This window comes from Mastomys coucha, unplaced genomic scaffold (assembly GCF_008632895.1).
Source record: "Mastomys coucha isolate ucsf_1 unplaced genomic scaffold, UCSF_Mcou_1 pScaffold22, whole genome shotgun sequence".
Taxonomy (NCBI): domain Eukaryota; kingdom Metazoa; phylum Chordata; class Mammalia; order Rodentia; family Muridae; genus Mastomys; species Mastomys coucha.
The window spans coordinates 260069186-260092972 of record NW_022196905.1 but is presented as its reverse complement, the minus strand read 5'-3'; the positions used below and the strand labels follow the sequence as shown (position 1 = coordinate 260092972).

Genomic DNA, 23787 nt, shown 5'->3' with positions numbered 1-23787 from the left:
CTGAGAGCCAGCAGCTTTAGTCTTGAGGTTCATAAATCTGTCTCCCTCCAGCTGAATGTACAACCAGTATATGGCCTAGGGTTCCCAAGAGCAAGCATGCAGGCCATGGCTCTTGGCTCATAGGAAGGAGGCCTATGGGGTTCACCACCCTGTTCATCTCTGTCTCTAGTGCCTGGACTCACTGTGGAAACCTGGGATGGAATGCTGGGCAGTGATGTTGCCACATAAGGCAGAAGCTATAAGCAGTGAGGCGTAGCCAGCCCTAGTGAATAAGTGGGGGTGGGCAGCATCCCTTGGACCTGCCTCAGGTTGTATCAGAAAGGACATGGTGACAAGAAGCAGGTTATTACTTTGAGGGGCATCTTCTGTGCACCAGCTCAGCCCTCCATCACACAAATCTGTGGAGACACGTTTCAGCACCATAAACCAGTGAGTGCATGGTCGCCAGGAAGAGACTATGTACACAAAGTTCCCAGCCTCTGTTTGGTGCTGCAGGGTTTCTCCAGCAGGCCTGGGATTTTTTGCTGGCTGCATTGAGTAGCTGCCCATGCAGGGTGTGGGACCGGTTTGTGATGGGGTGTCTGTGTGTCCTATCTAGCAGACCTTGCTGGCTGTGGAAGAAGCCTGCTCTGGTGGCCCCTTAGGAATTCCTCTCAGTACCACTGCCATAATCAAGCAGTCTGTCTTCTTTCTCCCATCTGTCTCTTTGTCTCCATTTTCTCTATCTATCTAGTAAGAAACATTAAAAGGAATGTTTTGTGTAGAAAGTGGTTTTTGGTTAGCCTTGGTTTTCATTTGGCCTAAGTCAGCAAATAGCTTTCACTATTAAACTATTTTCTTATTCTGGTTTAGAGACACATAATGACTATTTTAGTAAAGTGCTTACAAATCAGTTTTCTTTTTATTTTTTTACATTGACTTGAAAGCATATAGCAGATGTTATTCTTTCCTGCTAGGCCTGGCTGGTGCTTGACTAGACGGTGTTTGGGTTGTAGTGCCAGCTCTTGTTCCCTTGGCTCTACACACTGTCATGCCTGAGTGCCCCTCCCCAGGATTTGGTAGCTCTTCCTGCCAGTCAGGCTCATAGTGGGTTCCTAACCACTGTCTCATCCTTTCCACGTGATGACCTTGAAGTTGTTATCTTCTCAGTGAGAAACAGGGCATCTGGGGTCTTGATTGGGTGTTTACCCCTCTCATGGTCCTGGGTAGCGCCTTGGGGGTACCTAGCTTGTGGGAGAGGTGTGGAGGCTGTAGGAAGGTCCACAGCTCTGTGTGCCTTTCTGAGCTGCTTCTTAGTTGGTAGGAATGCATCTGTATTTAGACTATATCTTTAGCTTTTTTTTCTGAAAGTAATGTCTGCTCTTTGAAGAAAAGTTGAAAAATGGAAAACTAGAAAATAACATCAGATGTGGTAGTGTGTGCCTATAACCTCAGTACTCAAGAGGCTGAGTGAGGCTGAAAGATCACTATGAGTTTGAGACCCTCGTGGGTCATAAAATAAGACACTGTCCCCAAAACTTAACTAGTCTTTGGCCGCTTGGCACTGTCGTGTCTGTTCTAATGCCACTGCTACTAAGGGGCTTGATTGGCTCTACCCTGTGGTTGGGCTGCTCATGGCCAGTTCCCTTTCCAAGCTGCTGCAGGAGCATTTAGGAGGGAGGGCTCACTTCCTGCTTCCTGTGTTGCCTCCTGCCTGCAGGCTGAGTCCTGTCACCCTGTTACATCTGGAAAACTACATGAAGCAAGAGAGAAGTGGGGCTGTCCTCCCAAATGTCCTGTGACCAGACTACTATTTGCCAGATCTGCCCGATCCTGTCTTCTGTGGTCATGACTGGCCTCCTCTGGGATCATGGTTCAATTCCAGTTATATTTTCTACAATCATGACATCTTGTTGTCTCCATGGTAACAACTGAGACCACCTGCTTGATGGAGTCCCCCTTATAACAATAAAGTCTATTTAAACCTTGCTAAACAAATAGCAGTCAAGCTGGGCAGTGATGGCGCAGGCCTTTAATCCCAGCACTTGGGAGGCAGAGGCAGGTGGATTTCTGAGTTCGAGGCCAGCCTGGTCTACAGAGTGAGTTTCAGGACAGCCAGGGCTATACAGAGAAACTCTGTCTTGAAAAACCGAAAACAAAACAACCCAAATAGTAGTCACCCATATAAATGCCATAATAGTAGTCACCTATATGAATGCCTTGAACTCCTTTTGAGTTTTTCTTGTCTCTTTCTGGTGCCTATCTGCTTGTAGACACACTTTCTTCTTTTCACTACCTGTAAACATTCTGTATACTTTTCTGTTTCCTCCAATTCTGTTTAAAGGGCTCTTGGTCTGCATTCAGACGGCTGTGGCTTGCTGTGTCACTTGTAAATTTGATGCATGCTGATATCATTGGTTTTCACCCTGTGAAGGTGAATTGTTTCTGCCTGCCTTGTCACTGGTTGGTGACAGCTTAGGAGTCTGTTGAATCCTCCAGGTAGCTTTAGGCAGTCAGAGCTGCAGAGGAGTCAAGGACAGCTGTGCCGTGTCTCCTGGCTGTCCAGCAGTGACACCAGCTGACACTTGCCAGCTGAGGCTGCCTGCTATCTGTCTTGAAGTGATTTTGTGTTACCGAAGTTCAGGTGATGAACTGACTTCTTAAACTGTCATTGTTAGTTTTAGGAGAGGCGATGGTGTGCCATGATCGACTTGTAGGGGTCTGTTTGAAAGAGGAGGGACCCCCCCTGGATTCTAGCACAGAATGTGGATGTTGAGTGGCTGTTACAAGTTCTGCCCCGTGCCCAGAGGATGCCCAGGAGGGCAGGGAAGCTCTGTAAGACCCATGCCTTGCAACCTTTATGTGTGGTCATATGTTGTCCATGACAGCACTACAGTCAACTGGGGTGCCTTAGCAGCCACACTGTGTGCCACAGCATTAGCGCTTGGTAAGCTCAGTAAGTGCGTTGTAATTACCACTAAAACCTGTGGAGCTATCATTTCCACCATGCAATGAAAGAGGCTAAGACAGAAAAGATGAAATCCCCTGAGCAGTCATCAGTGAGCACGGCTGTGCTGCTGGCTGCACCGTGTGGCTGTGTTCTCTGCCCATTCCCTTTTCTTCCGTCTTCCCTTCCTCCTCTCTTTCCTGTTTCTTTTGAGACAGGGACTTGTAATGTAGCCCGGGCTGACCTAGAATATGTGACTCTCCTGCCTCAGCCTCCTTGATGGCTAGGATCCTAGATGTGTGTCCCTGTGCCCACTCATCCCTCAACTCCGGTGGCTGCTGTGTTTCAGTTTTCCTTCCCAGCTGGGCATGTGGTCCTAGACAAAATGTTGTGAGCTGTGCTTGCATTTATTTATAGTGTGGGGACAACTTGGTCTATTATGTGGGCTGATGGTGGCATCTACTCCAGCAGCTCACTACCATTCCCTGTTGGAGCAATGGCGCTGGGCTATGGGAGACCCAGGTTTCCTCTGGTCAGCTTCCTGTGGCAGTCTGTATTTGGAGGGCTCTGCTTCCAGAAATCTGATTGTATATGAGCATGTCCTCTTTGAAAGTGGAATTGGTGTCTAAAAGTTAAATTTCTAAAGATTGTGTTTCTGATCAAGAATATTAAAGTGAATTTACATGCAGCTTTAAAGAAGCCTGTGTGAGGTTTTTCATAGAACATACAATCTAAGGAAAACCTTTTCAAAATTGTCCTTATCTGAGGGACAATTATTAGCTGTCGTGATGGGACCAACATTGGCCATGAAGCCACATGGCCCCCATGATTTACCTGTAAGGAATACAAGTCCATTTGGTCTGATTGTCTGCATGGCTTCGGGTTTCTGCTCATGTCCCTTCTTATGGGGCAGGCCTTTGGTCTGACCCAGGTGTAATCCTTTATTTTGAAATGTCCCAGTAGTCAGGAATGCAGAATCTCAGGGTCTGTGTTGGACCGGAGTCAGAAGACACATGTACCATGTTCTGGAAACTCTTTTTTTTGTTTTGTTTTGCGTGGTCCTGGGGATCAAGTCTAGGCCTTGCAGGTTGAGTGAACTGGGGACACTCTGCCTCTTTTTGAGACAGACTGTAACTAAGTTATCCAGGCTGGTCTTGAACTTAGTCTCTAACTTGAACTGGCCCTGAACCATCCATCCTCTTGTAGTCTCCTGATTATCTGAAGTTGCATGCCTGTTCCCCTAGGTGAGACCTAAAGGTATTTACATACTAGGTCTGGATGCACCAACTCGTATCTACATACCTAGAAAGGATAGTTCAAGAGCTGGGGTTTTGCTGCTTGGGACCAGGCACCTAAACTGCACTACAGCAAGGCACTTCTGAGTGGGCAGCAGCTCTGGAGTTCACATGAGCTTTCCTGGGGTCTTCAGGAGGGAGGAGTATGCCGTGGTCTTGAAGCAGGTGCTGAGCATCTGATCTGTCTGTAGCCATGGCCTGTTGGTACCCAAGCAGAGAGGCTGAGATCCTAGTGATGCCAGCCAAGCAAGATGGGAGTACAGAGCATCACCTGGAAATCAGTGCCACTGGGGCCATGGTAACTCAGGCTGTAGCTGAATGTTCTACAGATGCCTGCCTAGTGTCTACATGGAAGGCATTGTTGTATGAGCAGGGGATCCCTCCTTGAACAGAACAGCCCATAGAGATGAGGCACTGAGGGAACCACGAGGAGCAGAGTCAAGGTACTCTAGAAGGAACTGTGTGTCTGCTGGGCCAGGGTGAGGAGTAGGGCTAGGTAAATGGGATGAGATACCTGCCTGGGTCTCTGTGGGCTGGGCCATGATGATGAAAGGACACTTATCAGGACAGCAGAACCTCTGAGCTTTCCATGAGAGTAAAGGAAGGGGCTTTGCTCAGAGAGGATTTGAACTCACAGGAAGAACTGTAGAAGGGGCTACCTTGGCTTAGTCTACAAGCCTTGCACAGGATGGGAGGGGGACATGTGCACATGAGGCCATTGGAACTCTGCTGAAGTGAGTCAGAGAGCATCTGCGTCGAACTGCCGGTCACGTGGACAAATTAACCTAACCAAAAATAATCTAAAACAGCATTTCTGGGAACTGCAGTTGAAGACAGCGTCCAGTGTAAACAGAAGAGCAAGAGGTGAGAGGAGGAAGGCCAGCCAGCCAGACGGCAGACAGACAGGCACGTTTGGCCTGGAGTCATCACTTTTAAAGCCCTTTTTTCCCTGCCCATGTTTTCATCATGCTGCTCACAGCTTTGCCCTTACCTGGCCGGTTGCTGGCCTGGGGACAGCAGCCCTCAGCTCTGGGCTGACTCTGCATGGACACAGGAAGTGCTTCCTGTTGTTGTTGTTGTCACTAGAGTCCCCGGGGGCATGCTGATGCTTTGTAAAGTGGTTCTTATCTCAGCCTGGGTCTCTGTACCTGTTGCCACACAAGGACAAGCCCCTTGGGACTGGCCCATCCTGGGTGTACAGGGCAATGGTGGGGAGCTGGGTTTTGCTAGTGGCTCTCTGGTGATGGGGGATGCTGGTCTCCTGTGACTGGTCAGAACACCCCTGGCCTCCTATTGGAACCAGGATGTAGTGTCAGGAGCTGTGGGAGTCAAGCAACCAGGACAGGCAGCTGGTGGCTGATGGCTGGTGGCTGATGGCTGGTGGCCATGCACTGAAAGGTTGTACCTGAGCTGCTCACAAAGTGGTATATGAATCTTTTCTCCTGATAAGGGTGTGTCTTGTCTACACCTTTTGGGATGGTTAGTGGAGAGGGCATTCCTGTTCTAAGTGTTGTCCAGGCTGGTTTGGAATTTAGGGCCCTTCCATTCTGACTTCCAGGTGCCAGGGATCATGAGCATATGTGAAATAGTAAACTCAAATGCTCTCTGGCATCTCTGTAACTTTGTTAGTATTGTGTGTGCACATGGTGTGGGTACATCGTTGCCCTAACAGTATGCATGTAGGAGGCTGGAGACAGCCCTGGTCCTCCTACCTTCTTTGTTTTCAGGGATTGAACTCAGACTTGTAAGTCAATCATATTTATTCATTGAGCTATTTTGCCCAGCCCTCTTTATTGACTTCTTTCCCTCCTTGCTTGCTTGCCTGCCTTCCTGAGAATTTCATGGAGCCCAGGTTAGCATTGAACTTGCTATGTAACCAAGGTGAACTCAGAATTTTAATCTCTCTGTCTCTGCCTCCTGGGTGCTAGGATTATAGGTTTGCTCCATCTTCCGTCTGTTTTGTGGAGTGTTAGGCATCAAACCTAGGAAGTCATGTATGCTAGGCAACACTCTGCCAACATTCCCAGACCCAATTTAAATTTCTTGATAACTTCGTGGTAAAGTTAGCCACAGTGAATTGTCTTTGTAAAGTGAATGAATGACTAGGATTTATTTTCTTGAGTTTAGTTGAAGTTCATAGAGACTGGCTGGTGGCACATTGCTTATAGGCATCTGTTGTGCTCCACTGAACACTGGGATGCAGAGTGAGCCATTTGTGTTGTTGTTGTTGTTAGGACAGGGTCTTTTTATATAGCCCTGGCTGGCCTGGAACTCACAATGTAGGTCAGACTGGTCTTTAACTCACAGAGGTCCACCAGCCTCAGCTTCCCAAGTGCTGAGATTAAAGGCATATACCTCCATGCCTGGTCAAGAGTAAGCCTTCTTGACCCCAGTTTAGCTGGGTTTCTACTGAATGGCTCTGACATTGGGCGGCAGCCTGTGCCTTCTTTATTCACATGCCTCTATCTACCTCAGCTGCAGGCCTCTGGGCCTGCCATTTGCCACTACCAGGCAGGTAACAACGGGAAACCATGGACAAAGGGCTAGGGTTTCAGGGACAGCATATCCCAACTGCTCACTACTCAGGTTCAAGGCTCTGGATCAAGAGTAGCTGCTAGTTCCTCAACTTCATGGCTCCATGGTACACATAGCAGCTGCTCTGTCATGGAACCTACAAGTCTCTGTCGTGGAACCTACACTTCTTTGCCAAGATTTCAAATCTTGAGCCTTTTCCTAATATTAGAAAATTTGAAGGGTGGGGGAAATAAAATATGGAGTGGAAGGAAAGAAAGAAAGAAAATTTGAGATCTTAAGACTGAATGAAAGCATTACTATTTTTAAATTTTACATCTAGTCTATTTGTACTGTAAAATGTTTCCAGTACTGATACGGAGGGGAAGGGGGTTGAAGATTCTGCAGTCTTCCCCTTCTCAAGGGCCAATCAGCTGAGCAGGGCTTATGGGCCCAATGCCATGTGTGCACGTGAGAATCTCCTTATACCCAGAAAAGACAGGATGCTATGTTGCAGCCCTGCTGTGGTGTCCCACAGTATATACACAGGGCCCCTGTCTCTGGATAATGAAGTTTTCAGTGTCAGTTCTCTTCCTGTGTAAAAGCTTTGATATGGTGAATCCTACTGTGTGACGGAACCTTTCCTGGGGAGGTGTGGAGCAATCTGCTCATCCCAGATAGGGAGCCCAAGACAGACCAAAGTACAGATACCACCAAGTCCAACTTGAGTTTTATTGGGGTTACTTATAGGAACATAAATAACTGAAAGACAGTTCCATCACCAAGGCCCACCCCAGCATGTGTGACCTCTCAGAAAGCTGGGAACCTGGAGCCTACTTCATGGCCTGCAGGTAGCTCGAAAGGTTGGGGAGTGTCCTTTCCAAGTGTCTCAGTTGGTCTAAACCTCTTCCAAGCGGCTTGGTCTCAGAGTCTTTGCAACTTGTTCTCTTGACAGTCATCTTTTCAGCTCAGCTTCACTGCCATATTTGCTCCTCTGAGAGTATTTGCTACTTGGCTTTTTTCAATCTGAAAGGACTTTCAGCTTTTATTGTTTACTCTGGCAGGGAGGGCTGGGCATAGGTGAATCTGGTCAGTTTCAGGGACTTCCTGAAGCTATCCTGAGTTGTTTACCTTCCTGCTCAAAGACCTTCCTCCCAGGATGCAATGTTCAAATCTAGGAGGAAGATATTACAGAACAATCCTTAGAAGTGGAATTGTGGGATTTTCTTTGAGCTGTTCAGATTGTACCTGGCCAGATGTGCTGTTCTCTGCTGTTCTGTGGCTTTCAGAGCTCTGTGGAATTTGTCACAGGAAAGCATTTGAAGCTGTAAAAACAGGATTTTGCCTTAGATGAAAGCATTCAATGCATACCACCAAGGGTAAGGCTGCCATACTAGATGGTTGATGACTCAACCTAGTCAGAAGCCCAGGATCACTGATGGGTTTGGGAAGGAGTGGACCATGGTGCTTATCTTCCTCAGGAAGTATGCTGTGTCACGGTAGGAAAACTTGAAGCCATGTTTGTGTGTGGGACTTTAAGCAAGAGACAATTGTGCAAAAAAAGTAAGAAGATGATATTCTGTCTCCTCAGATGGCTCCCAGAACTGAGACCCCTGTTAGCAGCATCAGCAACAGTCTGGAGAACGCATTGCACACGTCAGCACATTCCACGGAGGAGTCCCTGCCCAAGAGGCCTTTGGGAAAACATGGCAAAGGTGGGTGAGTTTGTTGTACCCAGATTGTAAAAACCCTAAAGAAAACTTCAGGAATCACAACTTGATATAATCACATGAGGGTCTTTATTCAAGCTTGAGCTTGGGCCACCAACCTTCCTGATGGAACAGGAAGGAGAGTGAACCCCCAGGTCTAAGTGAAGGGGGTTTATAAAGGAAAAATCCACAAGTGTGGGTTTCCGAACCTTGGCATTACGTGAGAGGGTAAAGGAATGCTGTCCTTCTAACCTGATAACATTTGTTCAGAATGTTCAGAACCGTGTAGCTGGAAAGGGACCTTCCTGACCTGGGAAAAGTAACTTGTGCTGTCAGAAGCTGGTGTGTTTTTACAACTGGCCACAGCTGTCTGGGAACACTTCATTGTCTCTCTTTCATAGTACAAGAGTGGGTTATTACCATTTCAAGAGAAATGTTGGTTGTTAATCAAAAGGGGGTGTGGGTTTCAGTGGAGGCTAGGGTGTGCTGCTTTTTGTCTGTTCCCAGGGCTGGCATCTGAGCCCTGGGGGTTGGAGAAGGGAGTGCTGTCATGGAAGAGGGGTTGCAATATTCAGGGGCCAGGCTGGACTCCTGTCCGGCAGTCTCTCCCTCCAGAGGTTGGAGACATCTGTGCTGCAGAAAAGGGAGGGAGGGGATACTAACTGCTCTGGCTCTGCACAGGGACAGGAGAGTGCAGGATTGGATGCGCAAAGACAGGCAGGTTTCCCGGTCTCCCGTGACTCTTCAAGTTATGCTGGACAGTAGTGAGAGATCCCAGGGAGAGGGAGAAGGTGTGCACTCCACAGAGCTGTGGACTGCTGAGACATAGTATCTTCAGGTTTGCTCAGTCAAGCTGTTCTTCTGATTCTCCCAAGGAATTCGTGATCACACTTTAGCAATATGAAATTTAAACATTGGTGTTTATTAAGGGAGAAAAAAATGGTTTAAATATCTTCTGCCCCTCACACCAGAACAAGGCGTAAAATCTAAAGTAGCTGCGCCATAGAACACTTCTTTCCCAACCAAATGGGCTCCTAAGTCTTACTGCATGCTGGTGTGGTGACGGGTCCTCCTGTCCTTACTCACCCGGTGCCTGCCACCAGCTTCAGTGAAGTCCCACACTGCCCATGCCGCTGAACAAGTACCATTTTAAAAAACGTAGTAGGAGTGTTGGTTGCTCAGTGTGGACCTGCAGCTAATTGAGCCTCTCACCCAAGGTCTGGGTCGTTCTGACTTAGTGCCCAGATTGGCTCAGGAGGCACCTGGGCAGTCACAGAGGCAGCTGGGTATAATCTAAACTGGATGAGGGTACTGGTGAGACCAAACCTTAGCAGAGTTTGGCCGGGAGGCCTGTCCTGACTGGGCATACACTTCGAGGCTCCTGGGAGACTGCTCATACCTACTCCTCGCAGATGTGTCTGTGCCTTCTGTCACTTGAGCAGGTCCTTCTGCCCTTCTTAAGTGCTTGTGTCCCAGGCACCAGCTTCTTATCTCACAGCTGCATTCTGTGCTCGCTTTGTGTGCAGTGCTATCTGCTCTGCTAGGCCACAGCTCAGGGTGGTCTGCTTTCTTGCCTTTGTGTCACACGTGTGTCTTGAGACCATGCACATTGGAGAGCAGTGGGTGACAGATCTTGTGAAGCCTGTTTTCCCACCTGGCACTGGCTGCAAGGTCATAGTATACATGGTGCAGGTTGTTCCCAAGAAACTGTATTCCTCTGTTGACTGTTTGTCCCACCAGGTCTTCTCAGCAGTGCTACCCCAGAATAGAGTTTGCATCTCACAGGGCTGCCTCTTGGGGAGAGTGGGCTGAGAGCAGGGCTTCCCATGAAGGCTGCTTCCCCTGTGCTGTACCCTCTAGACCATGCAGGGCATCCACCTTGCCCCCATGGTGCTTTCTCTTGAGACATAACCAAGGGGTTGTAGGGGTATAATTTCTCTCCTCTCCCTCTCTAAGGTCTATCTTATTTCATGGAAATGGATGTTTTGCCAGTATGTATGTCTGTGTGATGTCTGGGTAGTGCTTGTGGAGGCTAGAAGAGGGTATTGACACCCTGGGCCTGGAGTGCTGCGAACTGAACCCAGGTCCTCTAGAAGAGCAGCCTGTGCATTAACCATTGAGAAACCTCTCTAGCCTCTGGGTATAATTTAAAAACATGGCTATTACCTACTGGGAGGATGAAAGTTGAGCAGATGTGGCACTGGCTGTGGTGAAGCACACTGGGCTGTCCTGTAAGACCATGCTGCTCACTCAGTCAGCCTAGCATTAGTCATCATCATCTAACACCAGGAGCTCCTTCTGCTCAGCATAGGCAGACAAGCTAGCTCAGTTTTCAGTACCTGTCTCATGGCCCCTTCCTCTGCTGGGTCTTTTCTCTGTTATCTTAGAAGTCTTATGGCAGTTTGATGGTCAGGCATTGGGCAGCATCCTAAAGCATCTTGTATTCCCATTCTCTCACAGTGCTGCCCTCATTAACCTGGGAGCATGGAACTGAAACCTTTATTCTCCACAGTAATACACCCCACTTTGCAGATGAGACTTGAGCCACAGGTGAACTTCTGGGGCACAGACATGAACTGTGTCTGAGAGCCTGCTGAGATGAAGAGGAGGGAGAAGGGGAAGGGTTAATGCCAGCAGTGCAGTCTCTCTTCCAGTGATACCTCTTACCTTTCTGTGTTAAGAGCAGAGGTATTGGTTTGGCTTTGGAAGTTCATAGGCCTGTTGAGTGGCTGCCCTCCCTCTCCCCTGCCTCCTCCCTCATAGCCATAGTTGGGGACCATTGTACAGAGAGCTCGACTCAGAGCCCAGACCCTATGCTGGTTGTTACAAGCACCAATGGGTTAGGGGCCTACCTAAGTGCAGGTGGAAGAGGGGATACCCAGTAATGCTTATTGCAGGTGGCGGTGGGGGTAGAGGGTGGGGGCTGGGATTCTGTGACTGTGCACCCAGGGCTGGAGTAGGTTGTCTGTTTCTGAGAAGACAGTGAAGGTAGGCTGCTTCTGTTGCCTTGATTAACTTATATTCTTTGTACTCTTAAAAATGATAGACTTGGCTACACAGAGAAACCCTGTCTCGAAAAAACCAACCCCCCCCCCAAAAAAAAGATAGACTTGAAGGAGTTTATGTTTACATGTATCACGTCTGTAGTAACTGTATACCATCAGACAAAGTGGATGCTCCCAGCCTGGGCAGTGTTTGGCTCTGTACCACTTTAGCTTACAGTTTTGTTATATAATGTTATCATGGTGAAAAGCAGCTAAAAAAGACTGAACCAACCAGGAGAGTCTTGGGCTTTGAAACAAAAACGAATCTCTAAGTAAAAGCAAGGATTTTAACAAGATGGGAGTTAAGGATGAAACTAATTCCTGAAACTGTAGCAGTGTTCTTTCCTGAGTTGCTCTGGGACCACAGTGTGGAAGGGATGAGAAGCCTTAGTGCCCAGGACATTCCTGGTTCTGTGTTCGGCCTCACTGTGAGGACAGAGAGCTTTGCAGTGAGTGTCCATGCCTGGACCACAGTTTTATGTGACTACTGTTGTTGTTGTTGTTGTTCTGCAGTGCTAGAGATCAAACCCTGGGCCGTGCACGTTGTGTCTTAGGTTAGAGCTGTCGTGTTTCTAGGCTACTGTTCACAGTCTTCCTTAGCAGTTCACTTTTGAACCACAGGACATAATGACAGTATTTGAGTGGTTGCTTCCTCCATTTCCCTAAAGAAAATGAGGCTGGGATTTGGGATTGAGGGACATTCCCCTCAGTTTCTCCAGGAGGTGGGTGAGTCAGAGAAGCACACAGCATATGCAAGGCTGGGTAGAGTGCACCTTTCATCTTTTAGGCTTCACTCTGAGCTAATATCTCACCACTTTACATGAAATGTAAGAATCTGAGTTAGAAAGACGGCTCAGCAGCCTAGAGTACAAGTCTGCTCTTTAGGAGGACCCCGGGTTGAGTCCAGATGATGGCTCAAAACCATCCTAATTCCAATTGCAGGGAGTACTGTGCTCTCCTCTGACCTTTATGGACACCCGGCATACATGCGTATACATGTATAAGTGCAGGCAAAATATTCATACACATAAAATTACATTTTAAAAAGCATAAATCTAAAGATCTTGCACCCATGTGTGTGCACATGCCAACTCTCGAGATTGAGCATCAGTGTGAAGTCCATGGCAGTGTTAAAACCTCTGGTAGTGGCTGTTGTCATGCATACTGGTACTCAGAGTTGCTGTGGTTCTCCACATGCCCTGTGCAGAGCTGCCACATGTATTACAACTTCAAATGTTGCATGCTTTTGCGTGTAATATGACCTTAAGGCTTTTGCATACATTTTGAGAAGAGGAAGTTTGAATGATGTGTGTATCCCTTGGCTGCCCTTTTCTTCAGAAAGCTTCTGTTCCCAGTTTATTCTGTGCTGCTCTGCAGGTACGGACTCTGCCCTCTTCATGAGCCTGAAGACGCTGCTCCCTGTGACTTAATCACTCTTGCTGCTCAGGGAATGCTTGGCTAAGCTAATGGTGGTTTTGCTCTTTAGCTTTGCCAGAGGCGGTTCTGTCTGTCTTCCCGCTGTGTGCGGTTGATTGTCTTTATGCCAGTGCTATTTTTCTATGGTTTTTACAGTTTTCTTTGGTTGGGAGTCATTTGACTACACTGTCCCTACATGTGGTTTATCTTATAGCTCCATCACTTCTTGTACTTCCCAAGTCTGCAGGGTTTCCAGCTGTTACAGACTCCCTCTCCTCCTTTCCATTGAGCACTCCAGGGCTATGTATACTGTTCCTACCCATGTAAGACCTGTTTTCACCCATACTCTCTCCCCTCAAGACAGGACACTTTTCTTTGCTCTACAAATCCAGTCCCTCATATTCTCAGTCTGCTCTCTACTGGGTATTCCTATGTCAAATAATATGTTTCTCCATTTAAAAATCTTCATTTGGGTCTCCTTTTGTTGTTTGGCTTTGCTTTGTTAAAGTAGGATCTCATATAGCCCAGGCTAGTCTCAAACTCAGCTGCATAGCTGATGATGAGCCTGGGCCTCTGACTCTGTCCTACCTCCCCAGTGCTGGGATTAGATTTAGTTACCACACCCAGCAGATTGGTGATGATGGTAATTAGGGGTGCAGAAATGGCTTGTTTTCTCCACTGAGTACAGAACTAAAAAATAGGAAAAGAAGATTTGTGAAGGCAAATTTTGTTAGCATCGACAATGAGACAGAAAACAAGTGCCTGGATGATGAGGGGCAGGAAATGGGTCCCAGCAGAGCCACCGTATGATACCAGGGAAATGTGGGTCCCTTTTAGTGTTCTTGGTCTCGTTAATAACGTAATTTAAGAAGGGACACAAATAGAAGCTTGAAGACAATTTACTAAAATCTGAAAGGAAAACCCCAAGCAGGCAAGCTCTAAATCTCAGAACTGCCTAGAGAACAGAGAATATCAACTAGCATGGGGTCAAGCACATGGCAGAGGCAGCCACACAGAGGAAACTGTAGAAAGAATACAGAAGCCTAAAAAAAGAGAGAGCATTAGATAGAAAATAGGCCCTGGCCATCTGTAGGAAGAAGAAAAGAAAAAAAGAAGTGTTTACACATTTCTTAAGTTAGGACCCAGGAAGTGAGCAGACCAAGTCAAACCTCGTGGTGGCTCATAGGCACAACCTAAGGGGTGGGAATTCTGGGAAGGAAAAATATCTTACAGTGAACCCACACTCCTAGAGATGGCCCTGGTCTTTCTTACTTTTCATTTTGTAAAGTTTATTTTATTTTATGGATTTGCTGGCATGGATATATGTTCACCACATGGTGTCTGGTGACAACAGAGGCTAGAAGAGGGCATCAGATCCCTCCCTCCTGGAACTGGGGTTACAGACTACTGTGGGCTGCCATGTGGTTGCTGTGAACTGAACCCAGGGTCTCTGAAAGAGAAGCAAGTGTTCTTAACTGATGAGTCATCTCTCTGGCTCCCCCTTACTTTTCTGCTGCATGACCAAAACAAGAGTTTCTTTTGGGTTAAGGTTCTAGAGAGTTAAGAATTGATAATGTTAGAGCAGAGGAAGCATGCAGGCATGGTGGGTAGAGCAGAGCAGCATTTGAGAGCTCGCATTTTGAAGCACAAACACACAGTAGAGAGAGCAAAGTGAAAATGGTACAAGTCTTTAAAACTCTTAAAGCTCACACCTAGTGGCATACTTCTTCCAACAAAATTACACATTCTAAACCTCCCCAAACAGTGCCATCAACTGGGGACCAAGTATTTAAGTGCCCCAGACCACGGGGGCATTCTCATTCAAACCACCACTTAGGACTAGAGTTTGATTCTATAATCCTAGTCCCAGGGGATTCTGTGCCTTCTTCTGACCTCCACAGGCACCTGGCACACATGTGGTACATGTACACATATACAGGCAAAGCACTCATACACACAAAATTTTAAAAAATCTGAAAAAAATATAAAGAAAAAGGAAATGTCAGGCAGCTTGTCTCTTACAGGATGGTCCCAGCCCTGTGAACCCGTCAGACTTGGACTTGTGGGACTTAGTTTCTTCTTGTTTCTGTATCTTCATCCCAGTGTTCAGGGTTCTCCTGCCTCTCCATTCTCTTCCTCTGGCTTTGTCCTCTAGGTGAGAACCGCTGTCCTAGCAACATCCCAAGCCCTCGTGCTCTGTGTGTTGGTCTGCTGTGTTGCAATCCCCTGAAGCTGGGGCTAGGGTTCCTCTCCTGAGGTGAATCTATGAGGCTTACAGGGATCCAGTAACTGCCAACACTGTGAGTGGCAATCCTCATACCACCATTAGGCCATCTGAAGAGAATTGTGAGCTGCCTAGAACATAGAGGTGAGCTCAGGATTCCTTCACATGGCATCTGACCTTTTGCCTGACCCTGGTCTCATCTGACACTAGCTCTCAAGGTGCTTGTGGACAACTGCAGTGTCCTGCCCCAGACCTTGATATACATCAGCTGTGACTTGCCCACACCAGGGCTGGGTAAAATCCAGATGGTGTAGTACCAGCTCTTCACATGATCTTTGAGTACCTGCTGTCAGCTTCATTTCCTTAGATCATACAGTTTAGTGCAGAGCTGCAAGGTCATAAGAACCCTCACACTGCCAGGGTTACGTGTGCTGCAGTGTGTCCTGAGGAGATACAGGGAAGGAAGGGCAGTGGAAGCCAGTGCTCAGAGGTGTTCTTTATTTACCCTCTGCCCTACTCCACAGCCCTAGGTGCTGTTCAGAGCAATGGGCAGGGTTCTAGGGGGCCACTTTGTCAGTGCCCTAAAAGCTGCAGTGCTGTTGTGTGGGAATGTATGTCTCTGGCTCTCTTGTCTTGGGGGGTGGGAGGGCATGCATGCTACCCAGGCCAGCTGCAGGTGTAAGGAGCAGTTAGTGTGAGAGTCCCAGTTCTCAGTTCCTGAAAACCCAGCAGCTTCCTGGGAGTTAAGACCTTCTCAGTGCATGGTGTTGTCTGTGGCCTCCTACACATCCTTCGTCTTTGTGCAGTTGTGTGAGTCTTCGCCTTTGTGATATTGGGGCAGAACTCTGGAACTGAGGCTCATGTGCATACTAGGCATGCAATCTGCCACCTTCTAGTTCCTATAACCATGGCACCTTAGTGACCTCACATTGGAGAGGACACTGAAACAAGCTGTTTAAAGCTTTCTTAACTTATTTATTTATTTATTTATTTATTTATTTATTGTGTGTGTCCGTGTATGTCCGTGTGTGTCCGTGTGTGTCCGTGTGTGTATGTGTGTGTGTTGTGACATGGCACATCTATGGAGGTCAGAGAACTTGCATGAGTTGGTTCTATCGTTCTGTCACATGGATCCTGGGGATTGAATCCGGCCATCAGGCTTGGTGGGATGTGGCTTTACCTGCTAAGCCACTGACCTGCCCTGGGTATCAAGAGCCTAGAAAAAGAGCCTACAATTAGCTCAGTGCTGAGACTGCCAGCAGTAGGGCAATGATATTTATACTTAGCTTTTAAAACATATTTCATGGGCAGTGGACTGGTGGTGAGTCCTTGGCCTGGCTCCAGAATGCTTTTCTATTCAGACAGCTAAATGATATTTATCTTCTTTGCCCATTTTCCTGTCCAGCTCTGAGTCACTTCCCTTGGTCCTTGGTCCTTTCTCCTTTCTCATGCACCCTGATACTCTTTGGTTGGGAACGCTGAGTTCACATGGATTCTCTGGGTAGGACAGACACTGGTCCTACAGTTGCTTAGAGAAGGAGGCAGTCTAGAATGTTGTTACTGAGTCTGTGCTGAGGGCTGCTTCCTTCTGGTCTCTAGCTGAAGGAGGGGCTGGAATGGCCAGGGCACTATGCTGGTCATCAGGATAGAGGTACATCTCTTTTCCCTATGGGCCCCTGATTGGCCTCCATTTCCCCTGCAGCTGACCTGTGCTGGGGCTGAGTGCTCTGCTGTGGTGCAGCACACTGTCCAGACAGGAACGCTCCCAGTACAGCCACACAGCAGGCTGCATTGCTGAGGTTTTATCCCCCTCTAGATCTTTTGTCTATGAACCTTGTGGGTTGCCCCTCAGCATCTTACAAGACTGGCATTGTGGAAAGCACTGGCTCTGCTGACCAGAAGACTACACCTGCAGGGAGTGTAAAGCCTGTGGAGTATTACACCGAGCACTGCTAGGGCTCATAGTGTGCCGAAATCACTGCAGTATATGGAGGTAGCTGTGCTCTTCCCTAGTTGCCTAACACAGTGGTCTATGTGACTGTCATGCCTGTGGAAAGTGATTGCCTGGAAGAAGAGGCTGAGTCCCAGGGTGGGATCCATCAGCAACAGTGTAGTCTGGAGGAGGAGGAGTGTGCCCAGGTAGAGAGCTTGATTGTGAGTGTGTGTTTGGACTTACCTGGAAACTGTGCTTATAGTTTCATTTCTGCAGAGAAAGATCTGGAACAGGAAATAGAGAGATACTTGGGAGCTCTGTGGTGACAAAAAGTCTCCTTTAGATGTTTTAAAGCATTGTCTGTCCCCAGCCTGTAATCATGTCACACTGTCTGGGAAGACCTTGCCATACAGAGCTGCCGTGTTGTGTCCTTGCAGCAAAGCTGAGTAATGGGTGGGCAGGCCTGTAGAGAGGCCCTCAAAGAATGCACCGGGCTTCTCATACAGACCATTTAACATGGGAGGCCATGGTCATACTTTTCCCAGGATTTGGACCCAATTCATGACTGTCTTGTTTGGTTGGTTGGTTTTTTTTTTTTGTTTGTTTTTTTGAGACAGGGTTTCTCTGTGTAACCCTGGCTGTCCTGGTACTCACTCTGTAGACCAGGCTGGCCTCGAACTCAGAAATCCTCCTACTTCTGCCTCCCAAGTGCTGGAATTAAAGGCGTGTACCACCACTGCCCGGCCTCATGACCATCTTGAAGGACAGCACAAAGACTTGCAAACATGTGGTCCCACTCAAGCCTTACATGTTCTTGGGATTTGTTGGTATTCCTTAGTCTTGGAAGGCTGATGCAGGCACTCTTCGGGTTTTGGTTCTGGCAGCCTCGTGTGGGATAGCTACTTGTTACATGCTCAACAATCTTGTATATCTTAAAGTCTTACTTCCTTCTTATAATTCTGTTTTTACAGTGAGTGTTGAGAAGATAGACCTGAAGGGATTATCACACACGAAAAATGACAGAAGTGTTGAGTGTTCCTTTGAGGTAAGATGCTGTTTTTCCCCTCTCCTTGGAGGTATCACATGTCACTTCACATACTATAGTAAAAGCTTTGCTTCCTGCACAGCAATGGTGCTGAGGTGGGCTTGGGGCCTGGCTGGGGTAGGTGTCTCTGGGGTGGGCTAGAGTGTTAGGAGATACCCACCTTCTCAGAGAGAAGCTAAGCTCTAGGGCCCATGTTACTAGGACAGTGGCTGAACTGGCCTTCTTCCCTGGGGGAGGAGAGACATGGTTGCAATCACTCTGGGTGTGAAGAAAATGAAATCCAGGCTATGGCACTGGGCACTCAGGAGCAGTAAGTTCCTAGATGTGTGTCCCTCGATGAGACACATATACATGCTGGTTGCATGGCCATGGACACTTGGTCTCTATATAGGGGAATGTGCTGCAAACTGGCGCACCATGAAAATAGAACTGTGTGTGTGCTGAGAAGCCTGCCACAATAGAGGCTGAGGCAGTCGAAAACTTCCTTTTGTTTCCAGTTAACGGTGCTCAGGGAGGTAGTCCCCACCCTCCATCAGAGCTTGGTCCTAGCTAACTCCAGCTTTCCTTGTGCATGGCTACAGGGTATAGTTGTTGGCCTTGTGGTCCAAGATGGCAGCTGGGGCTCTAGTAAGCTGGGGCTCTAGTACTCACACTTTCATCCTTACTGGGGGACAGGATGCAAACTAGAGAGGAGGAATGTGCTCAGGAGCAACTGGAAGAGTTTCCAGTTACATTTTGTTGACAAGAATTCAGTTTTTTGGCCGGGCGGTGGTGGCACACACCTTTAATCCCAGCACTTGGGAGGCAGAGGCAGGTGGATTTCTGAGTTTGAGGCCAGCCTGGTCTACAGAATGAGTTCCAGGACAGCCAAGGCTACACAGAGAAACCCTGTCTCGAAAGAAACCAAACCAAACCAAACCAAACAAACAAACAAAAGGCAGTTTTTTGGTCTTATTTAGCTGTATAGGAAGCTGGGAATGTATTGCTGGTTTGTATTCATGATTCTATTACTTATCTAGCATGGCAGGTTAGACATTTCTCAGACCCTGTCTTCAGACATGGGCAGATCATGAGACTCTGCCCCAGCAGTAATGGTAAGCACACTCGAGAGACTCCTGTTCAGTGTTTAGCACTGTGTGTGAGCCAGACCTATTTTTTAGGGAGTGCTCTGTGGTGAGAACCTGTTGTGTTGCAGGTCAATTCCAAACACAAGGTGAACCTTTGGTGCAGGTTCTGGAGGCTGTTGACTGTGGTAACACTGGAGCATCATGAATCCACCAAGCTGTGGTGCCCAAGATGGTGTGGGCAGCAGGTTCTAAAGGGCCTGGGACATGCTGTGGTCACAGTCTACTTAGAAAATTGAAGAGGTGATCTTGTGTCACTTCTGTCTGTCCTGTTTTGCTCTGGTATATCATCGATGGACGTTCTCAGTCCAGCAGGGACTGTTGCAGATATGATGCACATGGAGCTACCTTGAGAGCCAGCCTTGCTTCTGCTCGTCTGTCACAGTAGGTTTGGATTCCCCTGATCCTCAGTGCAGCTACTGTGGCAAGGGAATCTGGGTGTTGGTGACATGGTACCCAGTACTGCCTACAGCTTTTTCATGTAGAGCAGATGTTGGTAGTGTGATCTGACCTCTTCTGGAAGGAAGAGCTCTTACCAGAGAGGATAGGAGTAGTTGCTGCTGTGTGCTGAGGACAGAGCAGAGGTCCCAGAGGCCAAGTGTGGCTTCCTGGAACAGACTAGCTTGGTGCTCATCTGGTGACTGACCAGTAGCACAAGATCTCAGAGATGCTTTCTGCCCCAGAGGACTGAAGTGGTCGGCTCCATTGAGGACAGAGGCTCAAGGAAGATAGGCTAGCTTAGAACAGACATCTACCCTAGATCTGGCTCACAGGTGTTAACTCAGAAATGACCAGAGACTTAACTGGGAGTCAGACACTGTAAACGTTGCTAGAAGAGCAGAGAAAGGCTTCTGAGCCTACTGCTAAAATGTGCTCTATATAAGTGGCGGCTCGTAGGTAGGGCTGTTGTCTGCTTTAAAGCTGCTCTGAAGAGAATGAAGAGCTGATATCCAGAGTCTACAAAGAGTGCTGAGAACATTCGGTCAACAATAGGATCAGACTTGGTTAACACACTCGGTAACATCACTAGAGACAGAGACAGTGGATCTCTATAAGTTCAAGGCCAGCCTAGACTATATAGTGAGACACTGTCTCAGATTAAAGAGAGAGAGAGAAAGAGAGAGACAGAGAGAGACAGATAGATGGTGGGGTGAGAGAGAAAGATAAAAGAAAAAGGGAAAAAATGGGCAAAAGATTTGGGCAGACAGCACCAAGACAGAGGCATGGCTGGCTGTGAGCATATGTGGAAAGGTATGCTGTCAGCTTGGCTGCTGGTGCACAGTGTTAAAGAGCTGTAGAAGAGCTCTTGTCATGAGGAAGGCTGGCCACACTTGATTTTATAAGACTGGAGTTCTATGTGCATCTGCAAGTGTGTAGTGGCTTAGGCACACTGGGCAACTGACAGCTTTGCAAAGACAAAGAGGTCCCTCAGCAAGCTCTTTAGAGTCCATGCCTGCTATGGACCCTTGCTTACGTATGTGCTGCACAGCACCATCTGTGATGGTTCAGGATGCAAGGCAAATGATGTGAGGGCCTGTCCACAGGTGGGAGGGACAGAGGGGTGCAGAGAGACACAGTGACTCAGACTCTCTTCCAGACAGGTGTAGAGTGTGCAAGCCAGTTACATACAACTCTATAAAATGCAAAGTACTCCATGTTGAAGAAGCTTCTGTGGAGGGATGAGAGTCTGCTGAGGGCCCAGGGGTGATGTGCTCAACTGTCCTGAGTAGGAAGGGTTTCAAGGGTGCGAAAACATCTGACCACTTGTACATGGCTTACCATCAACAACAAAATCAAAAGTGAACACTTCTTTTTTTTTTTTTTTTTTTTACTTCCTATTGATAAAGTCTAAGGTTTTGCTGTGTGTCCCAGGCTGGCTTTGAACATGCCATCCTCTTACTTCAGCCTCCCAGTTGTGGCTTACTATAGTTGGTATCAAAATCTTAAAATGTTGTTTGTGAACCAGTGTAGTGTAGCTCCTGACTCTACAGATGAGTGAACTAGAATAGAAGGTGAGTTTAGTGAGCAAGAGCAGTGCCTGCTGCATTGGTCCTTGAGCCCTGGGGAGTTTGTGGTGGGTGGCCACATGGGCAGTGTCTGTTGGGCTCTGCATGCTTTGGGAAAAGCCTACAGCTTCTGCCCATAGTTCTCTTTTGTGGCTCTCTAGAGCTTTGATAGTTGCCAGTTAGGGTTTCTGTTGCTGTGATAAACACCATGACCAAAGCAGCTTAGGGAGAAAGGGGCTTGTTTTGGCTCACACCTAGCAATTACACTCTGAGGGAAGTCAGGACAGGAACTCAAGGCAGGAAATGAAGCAAAGGCCATGGAGGAGTGCTGCTCACTGGCTGCTCCTATGGGCCACACTCATGGTACTTCATATACTGCCGGGAGAGTGGCGCCACCCACGGTGGGCTGGGGGTGGGCTTCCCATATAAATCAGCCGAGAAAGTTCACTACAGCCTTGCCTTCCTGAGGTTGTGACCCTTTAATACAGTTGGTGACTCCAACCAGAAGATCATTTTTGTTGGAGCTTTGTGTGAAGCTTCCTGCTCCTTCCTGTAGAGTTGGGTTTCTTTGCTGCAACCGCAACTTCACTTGCTAGGCCCAGCCAGTCTTAGGATTCACATGGGAGAGTGTATTTGAAGAGAGAAAAACACCTGAGGCTCTTCAGGAGCGTGGATGGTGTACAGGAGAAACGGTGGAGGCCTGCCACTTCTGAAGTGCGGTGGCGGTGGCTGAGTTTAAGTGACTTGAATTGCAAGTACAATACACACCTCAAAAGCCACTGCATTTATTCTGTCTCTAAAAGTGTTTCATTTGAGAGCTTTTTGTTGTTGTTTGGTTTTTGTTTATTTGTTTGTTTGTTTTTCAAGACAAGATTTCTCTGTGTAGCCTGGCTGTCCTAGAACTCACTCTGTAGAGCAGACTGACCCCGAACTCATAGAGATCTGTCTGCCTCTGTGACCTAAGTTATTAAAGGTATTTTATTTTTTGATTTATAGTAAATGATAAACCACAAGCAAGTGTGTGGTCAGATGTTTTGGCACATGTGAAACCCCTCCTACTCAGTATAGTTAAAGGTGTCTGTCACCACTGTCCCAGCTTGAGGCCATTTTTAACTAGCTGGCAAGGTGGTGCAGCCTGTACATGACCATCCAGGACTGTCCTCCCAGATTTGTGGTTGTTGTAGTTGTCATCGTGTGCCATCCTCCCCCATACAGAGTTTCTCTGTGTAACCTTGGCTGTCTTGAAACTCACTTCATAGACCAGGCTGGCCTTGAATTCAGAGATCACTTGCCTCTGCCTCTTGAGTACTGGAATAGAAAGTGTGTGCCATCACTGCCTGGCAGGTCTTCATCTTGAGGGCTAGTCAGGTAATACCATTTGATGCTTCCTTTTGCAGATGCCATACCTGTCCCCCACTGGCCATTGATAATGGATTGGCTATGGTTTCTTTCTATTTCATTTTGTTTTTGAGACAGTCTCTTTCTATGTATTGTCAAATATCCTGGAACTCTATGTAGACAGGGCTGGCCTGGAACTCACAGAAACCCTCTTGCCTTTGCCTCCTGGGTGCTGGCACTAAAACAGTATGCCATTATGTCTCTACTCAGCTTTTCTGTTTTCTAGTTGGTCAGTCTGGAGGTTTGCTGGCTTTAGGCTTTCCTCCAGGTCCTTCCTGGGGCTTGTGCTGCCTCCTGTGCCAGACCATTACCTGCCCCCATTGCCTCAGCTGAGCTTTTCCTTGTGCTCTGGGCATCAGCCCAAGAGTCTGCACTGCAGCCTCCACCCTCCATGCTGTGTTTTCCTTAAGATATCTGGGAGGTTGGGTAACACAGGGGATCTTAGGCTGTGCCTGCTCCCAGGTACCTTGTGGGCTGGCTGGGTGGGGCCTAGCACATAGCCCCTGGCTGGTACAAAAGGAAGCGCATGGCATTTTGGTGGCCCTGGACAGTGGTACTGCGTGTGTGTGATGAAAGGGTCAAGTCAGCCCCAGCATTGCTCTGCAGCTCTTGAGGAAGTAGTGGTACCATGTGCCTCAACCCTTCTGCAGTGCCCGCTGATGGAATAGGAAGGGATGAGTTCCTGGAGGCGGATGGCAGATGCCAGCTCTGAGTGGATGAGTACCACATACAGGTCTATTACATCTCCCTGCCTTTGTGGTGGTCTGTGTTTCTCCCACACCTGTGTTGAGTTGATGGAGTGTGAGGTGAGGCCAGCACAGCATTGGGCCCTGGCTAGCCAAAGTTGGGCAACTTGGAAGTTAATCCCAGTGGATCTCTGGGACTGACCTGGGACTCTTGCAGCCTGTGTTCGTAGCTGCAGTGAGGACCCCAGAACACACACAGGCACAGCCATGTCACGGCAGGGGACCTCAACACACATACGCACAGCCGTGTCCTGGCAGGGAACCCCAGAACACACACGAGCACAGCCGTGTCATGGCAGGAGACCCCAAAACACATACAAGCATAGCCATGTCGTGGCAGGGGATCCTCGAACACACACAAGCACAGCTGTGCTGTGGCAGGGTTGGAGTGCTGCTTTCAGCATGGCTGT

The 23787-nt window shown here is 48.0% G+C and overlaps 1 protein-coding gene across 3 annotated transcripts in view; it reads left to right on the top strand.

The window, feature by feature from the left end:
• Zcchc14 (zinc finger CCHC-type containing 14) overlaps window positions 1–23787 on the top strand; it is a 52113-nt gene that overhangs the window by 14689 nt on the left and 13637 nt on the right. For all 3 annotated transcript variants that reach the window (XM_031341636.1, XM_031341635.1, XM_031341634.1), the window contains exons 2-3: window positions 8324–8447; window positions 18030–18103. In XM_031341636.1, the coding sequence (XP_031197496.1) occupies window positions 8324–8447; window positions 18030–18103 (198 nt within the window). The remainder of the gene's footprint in view (window positions 1–8323; window positions 8448–18029; window positions 18104–23787) is intronic.